Source organism: Sander vitreus, chromosome 13, assembly GCF_031162955.1.
Source record: "Sander vitreus isolate 19-12246 chromosome 13, sanVit1, whole genome shotgun sequence".
Classification (NCBI taxonomy): domain Eukaryota; kingdom Metazoa; phylum Chordata; class Actinopteri; order Perciformes; family Percidae; genus Sander; species Sander vitreus.
Genome location: NC_135867.1, coordinates 17554459 through 17575001, shown reverse-complemented (window position 1 = coordinate 17575001; position 20543 = coordinate 17554459). Strand labels below are relative to the sequence as shown.

The window sequence follows — 20543 nt, the reverse complement described above, 5'->3', positions numbered from 1 at the left end:
AAAGCAGCTATTGTTTTCCATTACATATACATTTTTACCAAGAAGAGAGCCATTATTTAGCAAACATCAAAATACATTCTACTATAACGTGTAAGTGCAAATGTGGCACCTTCGTATGCTTAGTATGTTCATATGCAATTGTATATCTCTGTGTACACATGGTAATAATTCAAAAGGGCTATTTTCCAACCTTAATTGCCTAATGCCATGACAGCTATTTAGTAGGTGTGGGCCGTTGTTACACATATAATGTGTGAGCCTGCAAAACATTCACAAATTACACAAATTAATAAACAAAAAAGCAAAAAATGTGTTCATGTCATCTAATGAGAAAAACTGAATGAATAACAGAAGAACAGAATGAGAAACACTCAGGAATAAAAATAAGAGCTTAATCTAATTCTGCATGGGCACAAACAGTATTGAGTGTGAGCTTTTACAAGCAGCTCTGCATCTTTCTTTGTCTGAAGAGCATTGTGGGTTATAACCCATATACTATTCTTTTTGGGGATAGGTTGTTATATGCAGCTCATAAGTTAATATCCCTGCACATATACACAAATAAACAGTTTATTCAAAATGTTAATGGGTTAGCTAATTTAAGCAAAACAGCTATGATTAGCCTATATAATTTTTTCTGACTATCTTTAAATATCTTGACTGTGTGTGTGTGTGTGTGTGTGTGTGTGTGTGTGCGCGTGTGTGCATAAAGCTCCTGTTTGGACAACCTTTTTGTCCGAATCCCAATGTAAATGTGTGCACGACAGCTCTGCAGGTTTCTATGTAACACGTTCAAACACAAAAAGAAACTATACCTTTAAAACATGTTTTGTACTTTGTCCCTTTAGGTTAGGATAGGTTTGAGCAACAGACATGATACATTCAGTATGAGTTCTCTCTTCTCTCTTTTGGTTTCTCTTTGTTGCAAGACAGTAAAATATAAGTTATGCAGGCAAAGTTACATTTTCAAGGTTTGATTGACGTTATCTATGTACGCTGGATGCTACACTTGGTCAAACTGTACATCATCACAGAGTCACAGAGGGGAGCAACGTTTTAGCTGCTCCTTCAGGAATTCTTTCATGATTCATATATTCAACCTTTCTCTCACTGCCGAACAGATAAGCATATTTACAGTACAATATAACCTTGTAGAAACTAAACTAAACTATGTATCAAAACACACCCCTGCTCTGGAGATTGGTACTGCTTTCATGGGGAAATCACAAAAGGAACAAATCCCCCCTTCTTATTACAAAGTTTTGACATCAACACAAAACTAATGGGAAAAGACATGAAATGCACAGTATAAAACCAGTCGTGCATGTGTGCAAGAATCAAATGAACAAACGATACAGAGAGAGAACTCCCAGAGAAATGAGCGGAGAAGCTAAATGTTTAGGCTTCCACAAAAAAAAGTTACATTTGCTAAACTTATCCTAAGTGAGCTGTGGCAAGAGTAATATCACATTTGATAAACTCAGTCTTATCATTGATGTCCTCTCATTTGAAAACTACTAATTCACCACAGTGTGTCCCGATCTTTGTGTCAGATTTTCAGTGACCTTTCCAAATGTCTTGAACCTCTGATTTAGGAACAATGATGCTCTTCACAAGAATGGCATTGTTGAAAGTGTTGTCAACACCTTTTGATACAGATTAGGACAATAAAAAGATTATACGTCAGATGGACACACAGCTGTGTCTGTAGACTGCAGAGAGTTTTTAATGCAAGAGTGCCTACCAGCACGGATCCTGGATCAAACTGCTAGACCATTTAGAGTACAAAAATGGCTTACAAGGTCACTGCAAATCTACATAAGCCATAAAAGCCATGCCACATTTACACCCTGTTAGGGCATTTCTCTCTTAAAGGGACGTGCGCACAGTTTACAAACAGAAGAGGCGAAAAGACTGCTGACAGAGCAGCAGGGTTCAGAAAGTTACTTTCAAAATATTGCCCACTACTGATTCCTCATTGCCAATTTTAGATTGTAATAACTAACGTAATGCACTCTAATTCAAAAGCCGGTCTATCAGTTAATGTTGCAGTATGATTGATTCATTTTCATTTCGATCAAGGATATGTGCCAAAATCAATCATTGTTTCCTAGTGTGTAAAAAATGTCACAATATGTGTGTACTTTCAAAGCATATGATCCGTTCTTTTTTTTAAAGTTACACCAGACTGGATTCTTTCTTTTTTTTCACTGTAATGACTTTACAAGTACTCCATTGTTCCCAACCCTGTAAAGCAGTGAGCGTGGCAGACCAGTCACATGCACACTATGGGAAATGTTAGGCTAGACACATGAGTACTAACCTTTGGCTCTCAGGCTGCTGGGTACAAACATCATACAGAATAACAGGCGGCTGCGAGGGAAAGAATGAAAGCACCATTCACGCTTTAAAGTTGCATTTTAGCACAGCAGTGTTTTTTTCCAACTTTAGAACATTTGATTACCAAGAGTCAAATGTGCTTTGACAGCAGTTGAATATCTTTCAACCTCTCTGTGTATTGCAGAGACCTGCCGCTCCAACCATCCTCCCCCTCTGTAGAAATAATTAGTCTGTGAACAATTGGAAGAGAGCAATATATGACCTGTTTTGTTTTTTACTATTGAGAGATCTTCTTTTTTTCATACATGATACAATGTACTGCGCAAAATGAATATGCGCACATACTGGAAGCATAATGTTGCTGTGGACATGCAAGTTGTTGAGTATACAGCAGAGCAAAAAGCGATTTTTCCTAAATGTTATTGTCTCCGTCTTCTCGAAAACATCATCTGTCACTCAGATTTGTATCTTCAAGCACGCAACTCTTTCTTTGAGTGTGGCTTGTTTCCCAGCAGGGCATCAATCTCAGCAATAGTTTGAGGGTTCATTTGGGATAAAATCTGCAAGTAGGAAGAAAAGACGGCAATCAGTTTAAAATGTTATCTCACTTTCTCACTTTGCATTGCACACAAAGTAGCATATGTATTGGTTGAAAAAAACCATGGCTCAGTATGTCAGGCACAATTATTAACGTGGAAGGAAAAAAAGGAAAGAAATTCTACCCGTAGGGCACCCAGGTTCTCAAGTAGCTGGTCTGTATTAGAAACACCCAGAAGAACTGAGCTAACTCCCTCACTGCGCAGACACCAGGCTGCAAAAAAGAGAGAAAACCAATGAAAATCATTCTCAGTGATATATATCAGTGTTAACCAAAGAAAAATAGACACATTTGAATTTAATGAAAATGAAATTAAACATGTATCTACCAACATTTGTTTTAGTATTCTGAAATCTGACCTAAGATCAGATGACCAAATACGCTTTGGTCTACTACCCAGATGTTATAGTAGATAGGCAAGGGCACATGATGGACAAACTAGGCTTTCTAAACAACAAATAAACACTATTGATTAAACACAAAGATGGGGATAAGTAATGTTATTAACTGATAAAGTCATTGATCAGCAGTAAAGTGGTTGCACACAGGCAGACGGGCACATAGGAAACATTTGTGTGAAGCAATACATCTGTTGCCTTTCACCTTATGTGTAAAATAAGTGAACAAACATTTTGAATCAATAGTTTTGTGCCCCAACAATATGCATATGTAAAAAAAATGTTAACCTCCAGTCACACAACAGTAACATAAACAAAGTTTCTGTATGCCTACACTGTACAATTATGTTATCTGCCTGGGTCGTACCTATGGCTAACTGTGCAGCAGTGCAGCCCAGTCTGTCTGCCAGTAGATGGAGCTCCTTGATTTTAGCGAGCTGCCTGCGGCCCTCCTCGCTGTTCACTCGTTCCTTCAGCCACTGGTATCCCTTCACCAGGGGCAAAATAGAGAAACGCATTGATACAGGACTGATTTCACACTACAATACCCCACTGATCAGGGAGAGAATAACACAGGCTAATTTACAGTGAGAGAAATCCCAGAGGAGGGCCAGTCAAATCACACTGACCTTCATTGCTGCTCTGGAGCACTCTGGCACACCATCACTGTACTTCCCTGTGATTAATCCACAAGCAAGTGGAGACCAGGTCATTGCTCCAACACCTGAAAGAGGGGAATAAGGGTATACATTTGAATAAAACAGAATTAACCTTCAACTAAAATATTTAAGATAAATAGAGCTGCGAGACTGTGGATGTCTGACCGATCTTGTGGTAGAGCTCAGGAAGCTGCACCTCCACTTTATCCCTCTGGAAATAGTGATACTCTGCCTGCTCACACACCGGTGGTATCAGGTTGAACTGGCGTGCCACTGAGTATGCCTCCTGGTGCCAAACAGACAGAACAAAATGGTTATCGATCAGCACTTTTGCCATAACCTGACAGCATTGGGTTTGTAAAGAGTGAGCTTTTCTGAGTGTGAGATCAGCGTTCACCATGATTTCCATGGCACTCCAGCGTGAGGTTCCCCAGTACATGGCCATACCCTGGTTTATTACAAACGTCATGGCCCGTACAATCTCTGCAAATCACAGTATACAGCATTGCATTTACATAACTTACTCTTTTGATCACTTAAAGGCAATTGATTGCAGCAAACAAGAATCATTTTCAAACATCTGTGACTGACCTTCCATAGGACTATTGACATCGTTTCTGTTGGCAAAAACGATGTCCACGTATTCTAGCTGGAGTCTTGATAAGGATCCTCTTAAACCTGTCATAAGCAATGGTCAGTGATTAGATGTCATTATCATTGAAAACACTAACAGTCTACAGCCACGCTAGTGACTCTGTGAGGCTGCATTTAGGCATTAGCTGAGGCTGATGGGAATGTCATTAGTTCTGCAGGTATTTGGTCATAAACCATGGTAGTTGTCTAATAATGACACTAGATGAAACGTGGGATCACCAAAGTAAAGACAATTCATCCTGACGGGAACATGAATGTGTGCACCAAATTCCATGCCAATCCATCTGATTATTGTCGAAATATTTCACTAAACATGTCAACTAATGTAAACAGATGTCAACCTCATGGTGACACTAGAGGAAAAGTCGGGGGATCAACAAAGACTTTAGGATTCATCGTCTAGGAATCAGGACTCTGTACAAAATGTCATGGCAATCCATTCGATTGTTGCTGAGATAATTAAGTCTGGTCAACATTTGACCACACAGATTTCCAAGAAATAGTTGATTAACTACACTGTTCAACAGAGGGTAAAAAGCAATCATTTTACAGGGGGATATTGTTTTAGAAATGTTATACTAGATTTTGTTTTTCTTAAATAGTTTTGCGTCAATGTCGCCTGTGTGCCAACTTTCAACCTCGGGTGTGTTTGCACTTTGATGTCGAAGTAGAAGTCATACATTAGGTGAAATATACGTCCAAATATGAGCACTGTCCTCGCACTCAATTCACTCATTACGCAATGGCCTCAAATCAAAAGCCTCATGACAATGACGGTCAAACAGCCCATTTAACTCCTCGGTAAATGGTCACCCCAAGGCCACACTACTTACAAAACATACAAAGAAGATGTCCTTATACAAGTCCAATAGCCTCTTAGCTTTCTTTATTTTATTTATATATATTTATTTTGTGGTAGGGGAAACTGATTTGGACAATCCTAATGATCCTGAGATGTTATTTGCACTAAAACTTCATTTTTACATTCCCTCATCTGTACTTTTGTCTTCCTTTGTCCCAGACACAAGACAGACTTGAGTTAGCTACTGTACACCTGATGACAATCCACCGATCACACATCATGTCCCACTAGCAAACAGTCCACTAGCATCCTTGCAACCATCAACTGCTGCAAAGGGTTAGGATTTGATGTATTCACTGTGACACGTGACATAGAGTGGCTTTAGCTGAGTGAGACAAACAATGCACACTCAAAGATTAAAGGGTCATTAAATGATTCATCACAACTCAGGGTCTGGGTAGAATGCACTCTGGGAAATATTTTATATACAATAAAATGACCATACAATCCATTTAAACCGTTTTGAACTTTAATTAACCTCTTAACGTATGTTCAACATAGAAATTTAGCAACAATACACAGCTCTTTATTGACCCCTTTCTTTTGACTCTGTTTTGTGATAAACCCAAGGTTAAAGGTGCTGTAGGTAGGATTGTGAAGATCTAGGACGTAGCCAAAAAATTTGAACATCGACAACTTCTCAGTCCCTCCCCCCTTTCTGCTAAAGCCCAAAATGGTCTCCTAAGCCCCTCCCCCCACAAGGGAGAATGAATGTGTGTGCATGAACAGGTTTTGACACGCAGTTAGACACCCCCCTGGCCCTGATTGGTGCATCTGAACAGGGAGCTGTGGATTTTTGATTTTTGAATTTCTTTTTTAAATTACCTGCTTCATGTAGTTCTACTGGAACATAGGGTCAGTTTCAGCAAATATGACAGAAAGTTAGTTTTATAAGTCTTACCTACTGCACCTTTAAGGACCTAGAGCTAATCCTGAACCTGCTTGTATTATGTAATGATTTTTTATAAATTAAGTTCAGGTACTTCACTGTAAAAAATATGTATTTTACTCTACCTTCAATAATGTGCTTTCTGGAGAGTCCTCGCTCTGTCTCTGCTCTGTGGAGTGATGAAAACACACATTATTGATGAGCTATTGAAAGGATTAATAAAAAAACTTTTAAAGGAAATAGTCTTTTAGTGTTATACTTACTGGCCTCCCCAATAGATCTTTGTTGTGATGACAAAACTTGAACGCCTGGCAAGGACACAAGAGGGTTAGGAGCATTATTTTCCCATTTTCGGAAATCATCTATTTTGTGATACTATGTACAGTTTTTAAGTATGACAGCCATAGTTTTCTTCTTCTATGCCTGCAATCATGGGCACATTACAAAAACATGTGGACCAGTATTGTATTTCTTTAGATATCTATAAATAAATCCGATATAAAAAGTGGTAGTGTCAGATTACACATTATTATTTCAAAGTTTGGTGTTTATCTCAAGGACAGGCAAGTCATCCACCAGTGTTTATTTCCACATGGTATTTTAATCCTTTTATAGTCTTTCTGAGGCTAAAGCTCCTCATCTGACTAAAAATTAAGAATTTCCCTTGAGATAATTTAATGGTGTGCCTGTTCCAACAGTAACAAAAACATGTGGACAAGCATTGAATTTAAGAAAAACAAGGGGATTATGAGGAATTATTAGGGTTTCATAACCTTTTTTTCATAATCTAATAAAAATGTGAGTCAGTTTGGAAAAATGAGTAATATCACCTCCATCCTTTCTTCTTGACAATGTTGCCTAAAGTGATCTCCGCTCTGTGAAGAAACACATAAATTACTGTGATAGGTTGATGCTAAATTCAGATCACTGCACAACAATGTTGAATCATACAGGGAATCTGCAGACATGTCATACGTTAAAGAAACCTGAACGATCATGAGAGACGTTGCATCAGAGAACACCTACTGATGAAAAACCATTCTACAAGAAGAAAAACAGAAGCAAAAGTTTGAACTGATGCTTAGAGGAAGAAGTGGCGCCTGACCTTCCAGAGGCGTACACCTCTGCTGTGTCAAACAGGTTCACTCCGCTCTCATACGCTATGGTCATCAGGTTCTCAGCCATCTGGGGGGGGGACACAAACATTAAAACAGAGAGGGAGACGTGGAAAAATTCCAATTACACAGAGGTTGTCCATGAAGGGCACGATGCAGGGAGAACAATACAGTAGAGTTAATATCTAATATCTCACAAAGCTACTTTAGTTTCTAGGTATCAGGTTGGGGGATTTTGAAACATTCTTATAACTGAAAACATAGAGATTTGCGATTGCAGTGTTTTCCACTAAAGCACTATGAGTGAAGGTGCTCGGGAATCAACTTTTCATACAAACAGAGAGACAACAGAGCTCTCACCTCATCAGAGATCTGTGATCCAAATGTTACCCAGGTGCCTGAACGAGAGGAGAGACAGAGACATTTGTTTTGTTTCAGAAGTTAAAACAGATGAATATATTTCCCTGTCTTCAAACCAACTCACCTAATCCGAGGCAGGAAACACGTAGGCCTGACTTCCCCAGGTTCCTGTGAAGAAAGAAAGAAAGAAAAGAACAGTCCGTGAAGCTCATAGATAAAATGTGGAAAAAGATGGTATGCTGTGTGGGTATTTAGGACACAAACAATCACAGGTGAGACCCCATCTTACAGTACATTGATGTTTGTGAGTGACAAGTGCTGAACCCAAGTGTAGTTCTGAGGGACTTACTCCACATACTTCTACTCCACTACATTTACACGACACCTGTGGTTACTAGTTACTATGCAAATTAAGATTTTATGGACAAAACATATGATCACCTTTTAAAATATGATACTTGTACAAGTACACATAAAACAAAAAATACTAAAAACAATCTTATATGGACCATTAACATACAACAAACAAAGACAAATACATAAATAAATTAATTAAAATAAACCGAATGGGATGTTTTGCACATGCAAGTATAACACAGATAAAACCACTACATGTTAACATGCAGTACTTATTTCCTCTGTGTTCCTGGATGTGAATACTTCCTTCACCACTGCCGCTGAGTGAAAGTCTTTCTTGCCTGTGGTTAAATTACTGCCTGTGTCTAATTATTTCTGAAAAATTGGCCTTTTAGCCTTCGTATGCTAACTGTTAACATACGAAGGCTAAAAGGCCAATTTTTAAACAGTTAACAGTTACAGTGTATTACACTAGGTTAGTGAAACAGCTGGAGGGAACAGAGTTCAGCTCAGATAGGGTAAAGCTTCTCTCGTCTACAATAATGGCCCAAAATGTTCCATAAGCTGGAAGAGGAGTCCATTACCCAACATGCCACCTCTGATTATCTAGACAGCTGAATTTTGAAGGGCGAGCAAGACGAAGCAAAGAGCTGCATTTCTGACCACAGCCGCATGTACAGCTAAAAATTATGTGGGCTTCATGCTTGCTCTCCTCCTCCATGCGCGCTCTCCCCCATTCTAATTAGCCGTGGAGCCAGCTCGAGAGGCAGCAGAACTGCAGTGAAACTCACTGCTCGCCGTCTTTTCATCTCCAGCGCCTCCTCCCTTATCTGCCTGCCTGCATCCGCCACAAATAGCCAAATGCAGAAAGACAGACTGTCAGAGCATTTAGACTCAGTCAAACGAGTCCTGCTTTTACTTTCTGTGGTCTATTTTTAATGCCTGACCTTAAGCTATTTTTAGATTCTTGCGTATGTAAGCATTTGTGTCCCACTGTGTGCGTGTTGCGGGCACCTGTGTTCATGTGTGCGCTGCGTGTGGGTGTGAAACGCATATTGTGTGTGTCATTACTTTAAACTCTGTCAAAATAGCACACAGGTGGAAGATCGGGAATTATATATACAGGCAAAAGCTGTTAGGGGGGTTTGATGTTGATGATTCCTTGTATGGTAATCTGGCTCTCAACCAACGACAGCTCTGCCTGTTCTCACACACTGACAGTCACACTTTGAACACTGGGAGTAAATATAAATGAGTCACATGGGAGAAACACACTTCAGAGACTTTCCCAAATCAAATATTGAATTTTTTTTTTTTCATTTGTTTTGTAGTTCTTTACTGGTATTTGTTTGTGACATCCATCAAGTTGTGCCTTTTTGCCTCAACTTCAGTCATGGGAAGTTCAAGGAAAAATGTTGTCTAACATTTGACAAGGTTGGACCAATAACAGCAACCCAAAAAAATTCCCTGCTCTTAAAACAGCTTCCCTCAGCTTCAAAACAAAAAGAAAGGCTTGGAATTTATCAAAACATTGCAGCATTTAGAGATGGGAATTATTACGATTTTTTTGATACCAATGCCATTATAAATTCTTCTTATTGGTCCGATTTAAGCCCATGTTGTGTAGAAAGACGTTTCAGCAGAATTCATTACATTAATAAAGCCTGGATCCATCTGCTTACCACCTTAGTCACACAAGCTTAGTACCATAATGAAAAACAGAATGCTATGTGTTAAATTTCACATTTAATGTGTGACAACTCGAACTGCAACTAAACATGAGTCAGCATTGTGAGACTGTCAAGCATCCGGTAGCATCCACAGCTATTACACAAATAAATGCTTTAAATAATTTTATATTCAAACTGCTTATTTTACAAGAAATAAGTACACAAAGCTGACAGACTAACGGGTTTGTATGAGCAAAAGTGAAACCAGTTTGCATTAGTGGGTGAATTTCATGATTGCCGTGCCACACAAAACACTATTTTTCTTGTTTCTGGGCAATGGAGGATGTCATTGTTTCTCTTTCTGTGTGACAACTGGCTGCCTCCTCCCTGCTCTCAACTCCACCACTCTCTGCAGTGCTGCAGTCTGCTAAATTACTATCAGTGAGTCTGGAGAGACACATGCTCTCTCTTTCCTTTCACTATCTCCCTCATGACAATATCTCCCACTTTCTCTTTCTCTTTCACACACACACACACACACACACACACACACACACACACACACACACACACACACACGCACGCATGCACACACAAATGCACGTACACAGTCACTCAGCTTATTTTTTATTTGAAATGTATTTGGCATGACAAAATCTATACTGTGCCGCCGTCAGTGTGGCCAGTCGATGCTTTTACGTAAATGTTCACGCTTGATGGCAATTACACTTCAACACAAGCACAGATCTACGTACGATCACTCATGCATGAATGCACTCGAGCGGAGCAAAGAAAAACACAGATGCTTCTCTGTAGCCTTTATAGGCTTCCTGTGCTTACTTGTTTAATTTTTCCTTGAAATAAATCATCCAAGTCCAAGCAAGGCGATTATAAGGACTTGGTTGTTCCATACATTATTAATGAAAGAAAGCAGCCACACAGGTGCTCCCTCATGGTATAGTCAGCATTTTAACCTGTGCTGACATTTACAGTTAGTTTTCAGCCGAGACAGGAGGAAGACACTATACAGATGGTTTAGGTGCAAATGATGGAGTTTTTTTTTCCTGCAGTTGTCATAAAATGCCACACATATGCTGAGCAGGCTCTTCTCAAGAGGGAAGCACACTTAGATATTAATAACACTTACGTCAGTGCGTGTGTGTGTTGGTGTGTGTGTGTGTGTGTGTGTGTGTGTGTGTGTGTGTGTGTGTGTGTGTGTGTGTGTGTGTGTGTGTGTGTGCATGCGTGCATGTGTGTGTGTGCTTATATGTGCATTTTCTGAGAACAAACTTTGGGAAGATTGTGGACTGTCTGTTCTCTTTTAATAATGCTTTATAAACCGTTTCAGGGTCAAGGGTCAGTTCACTCAAATTACAAAGAACATATTTTCTCACCCATGCAGATATTTCTTCTTCTGCCTCGATACAATGAAGGCTAAATCATTTCAACATACTTTTTCTATGATCAGTGTTCTTTTTACTTTAGATATAAGTGAGACAATTTATATTGTGTGAACCAACTCTTTAACTAGAACCGACAGTGCTCTTATTCTTGCTTCAGCTATTATTAATGACTAAACAACTGACTTTTCATGTAATGTAATGTTTTAATTGAGTTATATTAAAACAGTTAGGAAAGTAGGTCTGTCCTAATTATATAATACACATGCTGTGAGCAGAGGAAATGTAAAAAAAGAAGCACAAAGACACTCACACACACACACACACACACACACACACACACACACACACACACACACACACACACACACACACACACACACACACACACAGCTGCAACTGCTGCTCTCCACTAATGTTGCACATAAACTGCTAACACTATTTGTGGTCGTGACTCTCCTATTAACTGAAATTGCACGTAATGAAGTGGCACAGCTGAGAGATTACACCAGCTGATATTACAATTGTGAACCATTTTATATTTGTGTGAATTGTGTTTTTCTTTTTGGGGCTGCTGCACATAAGGATGTATGTAGCACTACTTCCATTGTTTTGAAGGGCAACTGGGTGTATAAGAGACATTAAGGTGAAACAATACAACATTTCTAGATAGTTTGAACTTACAGTAAGTTGTCAAAACGTATTTAAAGGGAGTTTATTAGTAATTACATCCAGTGTTTGAAAAGGTCACTGCACCTGGTTGCCTGCCGACCTTCTTTATGTCTGTTGCGAGAGTGACGATGATGTGTCAGTTTCAAGTCTGCTGCCTCATATATATAGACACGACAGCTCGATGAATTTAAAATGATTAAATGCAGTCACATATATGTTTTTAAATATCATGGTGTCCCTCAGCAAACATAAGTATGAAAGCAACTAAGAGTCCAAAGAGCTTTTATAACTTTAAGATAAATAAAAATGTAAAGATTTTAAATTAATGAAATTAATACTTTTGGACTTCTCCATGACCTTTGGAGACTCTTTTTCATTAGGCTGTGTTCCTGCTCTTACGTAATGACATGCAATGATGACGTTGTCTGTGCCGTAAGACAATATCAGACTTTGACTTTGACTAAGCAACCTTTTCAGAGGACGTGGATATTCCAGCACTGATTACGTCACTCGCTGTTTAGAACAAGCCTGCTGATTTCCGCTTCCATCCACAGGCAAATATTGACAAATGTAAGCCTCATCAAACAACACTGACCCAGCAGTTGCTTCACATTTTGAAAATACTAACTTATCTGCTTTATGTAAGTTGTTAAATCCCTCCCTAAGGTCTCCAACCTGAAACTGTAAAAATAACGGTCTAAAGTATTGCACAATTCCACCTAACTAAAATGGAGGGAGTCTCTAACTATGTTTCCATCCACACGTTTTTATCCAAATTAAGTGATATCGAATGAAAAATGCCTTATGGAAACAGTAAAATTCGATTGAATTTCATGAATATCAACTCAAAGGAAATACGTTCAGTCTCATCAGATTTTATCTTGAGTGATATACGGCTTATGTGATAAACCCTGATGGAAACGTTATTTGCCGAATAAATAATGAATTGCGATTAAGTTTTTGTCAGGGTTTTGGTATTTTGTTCTGTCTTATTGTGGTAGTCTTGTTTTTCTGTTATGTTCTGTTTCCTGTTTTATTTTGTAGTCTGTCTTGTCTCCCTTGTCTTGTCTAATTTACTTCCTGTCTTGTGTTTCCCACCTTTTTTGATTGTTCTCCCAGCCCTAATGTGTTTCACCTGTTCCCCAGCCTAGTGTCACCTGTTGCTTGTTTCCTCATTTACTTTGTGTATTTAGTCTCTGTGTTTTCCTTTGTGTCTTGTGGGAGCATTACCTTCTGTTGGTGTGGTTTGTGGTGTGGTCTGCCCTGTGGGTGATTCATTGTAAGTGGTTTTCCTGGTTGGAATAAATCTTGTGGAACTGCATTTGGGTCCAAGCCTCATCTCTACGCTGTGACAGTTTTAGGTCATTTTGTGGTTGCAACCCGCCACAAAACGAAGAACAAGAAGTTTTAGTTAATTTCCGCCCAGGATTTCCGCTCTGTTTGCACACATGGCGGGTGTCAACAAAGACCGATGTAAGTGGACGAACAAGGAGACGCACTACCGGGAGTGCCGACTCAAATGTCCCTTATGATGCAACGATCATCTACCACAGCCTGTAGTACGATTGATGGCCAGCCCTTTCTATTGACAAAATCCCTGTAGCCTTCAGCAGGGGGTCTAATCGGGACGTGAGTCCCGTCTATTGCGCCATACACCTCTGGCACAAGGTGCGCTCTGGAGTTACGCAACGAGATATCATGCGCCTCATCCACTCCAGGTAGGGGGGTGTGTGTGTGTGTGTAGGGGTGTGTATAGATTAGATAGAGATAATCAATCCTCGTTCGTATGGCATTGCACACGGCGTAAACACACCGGTGCACGGTGGTTTTGCTGACTCCAAACGTTTCGCCTACCACTCTGCGCATGTAGCCAGTTTGTAGAGCACAATGGCGATACGCTTCTCGGTTGGAACCGGAGGGCGATAGCTTGCGACATCTGGGGAAAGGGACGGGCCATTTACGTGCATCTGCATCATCATAGCAATGTTATTATAGCTCGATATGTCGCTATCAGCTGGCACATAAGCACTATTACAACTTGTGCAATATTGATCATTTGTTGGTAGATGGCACGATCCATTTTGTCTAGCAAAACTTTGTTCGCAAATGTTTGCTTGAATGTTATGCGATTCAGTGCGAAAATAAATGGAAACACCTTAAGATGTCTAAAATCAATTCGATATACCAATTTGATCGCAAAAACGGCATGTGACATCATTACGCACAGGTTTTTATTCACTTTAAAGCCGTTGGATGGAAACGCACTTTCACCAGCTTTATTCGCATGAGTTTTGTTTTTTTTACCGTACTTTAGATAATTTGATTATTGGATGGAAACTTAGCTTCTGTCTGTCCTTTTTTTTTTTGTCTGTACTTTTCTCGACAACTGTTCATCTGATCGACTTCACACTTGGTGTGTTGCTGCAGCCCTAAGGAAGTGCAGTGTGTTGAGTGCGATCTCTTGAGAACTAGACCGACATATCTATTAGTAGTGCGTGTATTGAAAGGGGACCCCTATTGACTGTTACGCTGCCGAAAGGCGTGCTAGGTACAGCTTGCTCTTCGTCGCTCGCTACAGTACATTCAAATAACCGATGAAGAAAGACCGGGAAACTTTCGGAATGAACTTTTTTTTTTTTTTTTTCGGAAATAGCCTGGTCCCAAATAATTAGCTGTTAACAAATGACGCATATACTTTAGCATTGCTAGGGGAACGCAACTATGTCATGACATGTATTGCTCAGGACCCAAAGAAATCCCAGCATTGAGTGTGAAGTGTTTGGATGAGCAGTTTCTCGAGAAAACTGCAAGCAGCAACACCGGAGGCCAAGCAATTGGCCCATTTCTAACAGCCAACTTGAACAGGCACTGCACTAGTGATTTATTATAAAATTCAGCAACCTGTTAATACATATGTGGCAGATGAAATAAGAAGCCAGATTTTTGCAGTTTAGCAGCAAAAAAACAGATCATAGTTTGGATATATTTTGGTTACGAGCCAGGCTGAAATCAAGCAAGTGAAGACTTGATGTGACTTTGCCTAAAACTTTTGCTGGACCTCGAAGTGATGTCACTAATCTGTTCAGTCAACAGGAAACTCAAAAGCCCAGTGAGAGTTGAAGGACAAGGTTGTTGCAGCACACAGTCATGTTCTGCTACACAAACCATTTGTTTCCAATGATTATTAATCATGATAACAATAAGAGGCCAAAGCATTTAATTATCACTTAATTAGTTTTCATAACGACTCCACTCTGTGAAGTCCATATTTTATCACTGGTTGGTATTTATAATGACATCCATAGGGTTTTCTAAAAGTGTGAATAGTCTGCTTGCTAATCTTTCAACAGCTTTTCAGAGTTGTATGGATGAGGCAACTCTAAAACCACATTTAAGTAAATAGTCTGGGATCAAATTCACAAACTGAAGCTGTGAAGTCAATATGCCCTCTGCGTTTATAAAAGGGTAACACTGGGGCTGGATCACTGCCTCATAGCGCCAAATGACCACAATCTATCTGTACAACTTGACAGGGTTGTTCATCAGTACGACTCAATCATTACTTCATCAGCTGCTAAGAGTTCAGGCTTTCAAAACTCGCTGCTCAAGTGTACTCTGTTAGAGAACAGCGCCTCTCTGCATGGTTGAATGTCAGGACACTTCAAACCTTGATACAAATTCAAAAACGTAAGCCTTGTTCTGCAGCTAAACATGCAACTCAATGTTAGATATAATTATCATTGGTATTTTATTTTGTGGTATAGCACCTTTCACTGGACATTTACATTATTTGGTTTAACTGTCTAGTGTACACATTTCTACTGTGAAAATGTGACTTTACTTGTTAACTACAGGCCATCAGGGTCAAAGGTCAATGGACCTTGGGTTAAGATCCTTTTAATGTCTCATTCCCTCACCATATCATAATATACATATTATACTATATTATGTGACTGTTACATTGACTCTTGTACTGTATTATTATAACAACCGCTTGAGTTCCATTACATCCATGTCAGTCTATGTACACTGTTTAAATAGACCTGTTGACTCTACTGCTATTATTTACACCATTGTCACTTTATCATGTAATTTGTCTCCAAATACTCCAAATAATATTGTTTATTTCTGTTACTTTCTATACTTATCTGTATTTATTTCTGTTGATTCTATTATACTGCTGCATCAACAGAATTTCTCCGCTGTGGATCAATAACGGTGCATCTTATCTGAAACTGATATTTACCATTTTTACTTGTGTTTATTAGCTTTGTTAGCTCTTAATCCAAAGGGACTTCTATGGCCAGACTACAAGAGACCTACTGGTCGACCTAAAGCCATTGAACTGTTAAAGGAATAGTTCAACATCGGAGTTACATGACTCACTCACTGCAAGAAAGCCAAATGTCTTTCCCAAAACATTGAAGTATTCCTTTGATGTTTTCCAAACGTTCAGTTGGACTCCCTGAGAACAGCAGGATGATGGATTTAAGAACAGCACATTAACGTGTCGTCATCCCTGAACGTCTCCTTTTCTCGCTTTGTCACTAAAGTTGTTTTATAGAACCTACAACCAACATCTTTAAATTCTTTTGACTCTTTTTAACATTTGTATTGAATGGTTTAAGTATGGCTTCCCTACTTACATGTTCCTCTTCTCACTCATGCATTAAGATAGCTGTATCCAGCTGCCTGCAACTGACACAATGTGCCAGGCTGCCATTACATTGCAAAAATCCATGATAAATGTTCAAAAATGGCAGATATAGCTATCCTGGAAATGTACCTGACCTGCATACCAGGTTGCTGTTGGTGAAAAGAGAAGGCCTGGTTCCCATAGAAACGGCCAATTTGCTAAGTGACAGACTTCTAGACTCACCTAACCCCCACAGGTCCCCTGGCAAAAAAGATTCCATGACTGCTGTGTTCTGCTGGGTATAACTATCTAGGTTTGAGGAATTAATTTAAATTTTTTTTGGAAAATTTAAGAATTTGAAATGAGCTGATATGAACAGATCGTTTTGATTACAGAAATGTACCTTTCTGCTTTTCTTGGTTGATGCAAAGGTTTCACAGTTACTGTAATCACACAATTATTCAAAGATATTACTGTATGTAAAGATTGAAAAATAATGTTTAAAGCTATAGTGCACAACTATTTTATATTAATGAACGTCCGTTACAGTCAAGCCATTGCCACATTAGTTGATACAAAGCTAATTAAGCCTATCAGCTTCTGGATACTTAAACACAGGCTTTTCCATGGTAACGCCGAAATCTGTGACCCATCAGAATGTGTGACTGTAGAGCCGGTCTGCCTGCCGTGAAGCATTTTGTGACTTTGCGGGAAAAATCGGACCCGGGCAAAGGATTAATAAAAAAACTATATAAAAATAGTGTTCGTCAGGTCATTTATGATCATCAGATAAAAAAATTATACTGTTTCAGAAACATTTAAAAGTTACATATAGTTGCATTAAATATTGTCATCAACTTTTTCCTTATCTTATAAAGTGTGTGCACACACGTTTTTACCTTAACACACAGAAAGCTGCACTGCACTGTAGTATTTCAAAGAAAATTAGTCAGAAATTGAAAAACTTGGATCAAAGAAAGGAGATAAAGAGAAAAGCAAAGAGAGAGTTGGGGCAGGGGGTGACAGCAGGGGCTCATGTGGCCAAAGGACTACAGTTGAAAATTAGCTGGCAGGCTAACACTGGCACATTTACAGAAATGTTAATTAATGTGTGTTGTCCTTTATAAAATAAAGAATAAGAATGGGAGTGATAACTGGCAGCAGGTGCCATCGTCTGCGTCCTGCCAGTAAGTGATGAATACTCAGGTTAATGAGACAGCAGGGGGGATTAGAAAACATGCAGTCAAACAGGGCAACTAGTGGCAACGATAGGTGCCATCTGGAGATCAAATTTACTCAGAACTCTTCTTTTCTGCTCTATTGTGGCATTGATATGGCCTCAATACCCATCATGTCAAGAAATCTCCAACATTTACTCTCTGCACAGATACACAGACCCATTCCTGCAGCATGTTTTATGTAGATTCCTGTTCCTTCCTGACCTCAGTGGGGTTGAGACAGCAGTATAAAATGGAGAATGTGCGACCACTGTGCTGCAAACACTCTGTGGCCGGGTGGTGAGTCTTTGAAAGGCCTCAGTTGCAGAAGGGACTGATAAGCAACAGCAGTGCTGACTGATTAGGAAATAAGACAGATAAAAACTAAAGGCAATGCCTGGGGTGTTGCCACTGGCAACTGGAGCTGGCCATATGCTGTATAGATTTATTGTGCTGCTGCACTCCCTATTAGTGACACTTTTCCAGAGACAGCAGAGTTACCACCCAATCAGAAGAATGTATGCAATTCTTAAGGAATATAAAACAGTAGTGGGAATATCCAGGTTTCATCTTGTGACTCATTCCCTTTTTAAACATCCTATTAAATGAAAACTAAATTGACTGGAGAGAATGGCAGCAATTCAATCAACCTGATTACCAGGAAAACAGGTCATTAAAACTATCCTCCTAGTTATTGAATTTTACAGTCTAAATGAAGGAAGCATACGACATGAGTTTATGGTCTTATAGATTCTGGTGCATGCTGTGTGTGTTTTATATGCATATTTATACAGATGTGCATTATTGTCTACTGCTCTGAGAACCCCTGAGTGAGTGAAGGCTGACTGAGCAGCTACCCTTGTCTAGCTAAAGCTATAATCCATCAAGTTGAACTGAATAAGAGAAAAAACTCAAATGACATTCTTTTCCTGCTGTTTATCTGGTCTGGTTCCCCCCTACATTATGACTCAGACCTGAATCAGAATCAGAATACTTTATTGATCAATCCTCAGGGAAATTATTTAGTTGCATTTGCTCACAGTAAAATTCAAGGTAAAATAAGAGTAAGGAAAGTCAATAAGTGTATAAAGTAACAAAAGTAATATATCCACAGTAATAAATAAAAACGTTAAGTGGTGTGTGCAACAATGGTTTTGTGTGCATAAGATCCTCTGCTGCATCATTATTTTTATGAAACTGAAATGCTTTTATAACCTCCAAGAAAAGCTGGAGGTCCTGGGGTGCTTTTAGAAAGCTGTAATGGGAGGTAGGCTTTTTATTAACCTGTGGAGAAGGAAGAGACCAGGGCGAAATCTGCATAAAACACCTAAGTCTATAGCAGATGCTCCTATGCGTACTGTCTGTTATACTGTGATAACAGTATGGCTGTTTGGTATGGATTATGTAAGCATTTTTACATCCATCAGTGCAAGCATGTTTAAGCGTTAATGTCATTTTTTTTACAATGTCAGTAAAATCTCTGCTGTAGGTGCACTCACTCAGGTACATTATCCCGCTGATGGATATGTAGGCAGCCTGCACAGTATGTTACAGGATGCATGTTGGTGACAATTCATGCTAACCTTAAATTCACCTCGCATCTCAACAAAGAGATGGACAGAAATAGAAAGCCCGTCCGGCAGAGCTTCATGATGAGAGGAGGGCCGATCAGATCAGCTTCCCCCCTCGTCACCTGGCGGAGGATTTGCCACTGATGCTCATTATGATAATCTAGTACCTCTGTGATAATTAAAGTGAAATGAAAACCAGTCAGATCCCTCTGATGTGGATTAACCCTCCACCCCTGAAGCTCCTCATCTCCATACTCACCTGTACTTCATACTGCTGTGGCGCCCGATGGCCTCCTTCATGTGGGCATGGCCCTGTGGAGTCGGACGGGACCCGGACCCCTCCCTGGTCTTTCCTTGAGACATGTAGTTGCCATTGCTCCCTTGTCCACTACCACCTCCTCCTCCACTACCACCACCTCCTCCTCGATCACCGCCCCCTCCTCCTCCACTGCTTCCTCCAGGAGGTGGAGCGGTGCGAAGGCCACAGAGACGGTCCTCACTGCGACTCTTGAGGTTGTGCTCAGTGCAGGCGAAAGACACCTGCATCCTGACCCTGGTTTCTGGGGCCTTTTATTTTGATGGGGGGGTGGGATACACAAACAGTAATGTCTGCAAACTATTGGTGCTGCTGGACACTGTTATCCCGTTGTGCTGTTGTGCCGAAGCAGTGATGCTCATATACAAAAAGGGCTCAGACAGGGCAGGTCAGAGCTTTTGGCTGACAGTTGGAGGGAGCAGGCAAGAATCCAGCCTCTAACATGACACACACAGAGTTACCGTCTGCTCTGTCTCCTGTCTGGTGATGCAAACCTGGCAAAAGGGCTTTTTGAGTTTTCACACTCACAAGATGCATCAGGGCTGCCCTCCAAAAATCATCAGGAAGCGTGTAAGCTCACAGTAGTCCTCAAACGGATTTGGGGATGTGGCAGTTCTTGGGAACCTCAGTGCAATAGGAGCCCTCGAGTGTGTCAGCAGCTCGGCCTTCTCCCACATAGGCTACATGCACGGGTTCGTATGGCTTATGTTGGGTGGTAAAGCACTTGATAGCTCGCTGTCTTCTCTTCAGCTGAGGTTGGTTGTGTCTGTCTTGGGCAAAGGAGCTCCGGAGTGTGCCGCAGCAATGACACAACCACAGCTACAGGCAT

At 40.0% G+C, this 20543-nt stretch overlaps 1 protein-coding gene across 2 annotated transcripts; it reads right to left on the bottom strand.

Moving 5' to 3' along the window:
• Positions 1–481: 481 nt before the first annotated feature.
• LOC144527641 (voltage-gated potassium channel subunit beta-3) lies at positions 482–20442 on the bottom strand. 2 transcript variants are annotated; one of them, XM_078265838.1, is made up of 14 exons: positions 19658–20442; positions 8000–8043; positions 7876–7913; positions 7506–7585; positions 7231–7275; positions 6664–6708; positions 6526–6569; positions 4587–4673; positions 4393–4478; positions 4161–4281; positions 3966–4060; positions 3704–3824; positions 3063–3151; positions 482–2900 (listed from the first exon to the last, which is right to left on the bottom strand). In XM_078265838.1, the coding sequence occupies exons 1-14, from the start codon at positions 19942–19944 to the stop codon at positions 2811–2813; spliced, it is 1272 nt and encodes a 423-aa protein (XP_078121964.1). In that variant the 5' UTR covers positions 19945–20442; the 3' UTR covers positions 482–2810. The 2 variants fall into 2 exon arrangements, with proteins under 2 accessions (XP_078121964.1, XP_078121965.1); XM_078265839.1 differs by lacking the exon at positions 19658–20442 and adding an exon at positions 9024–9093.
• Positions 20443–20543: the final 101 nt, after the last annotated feature.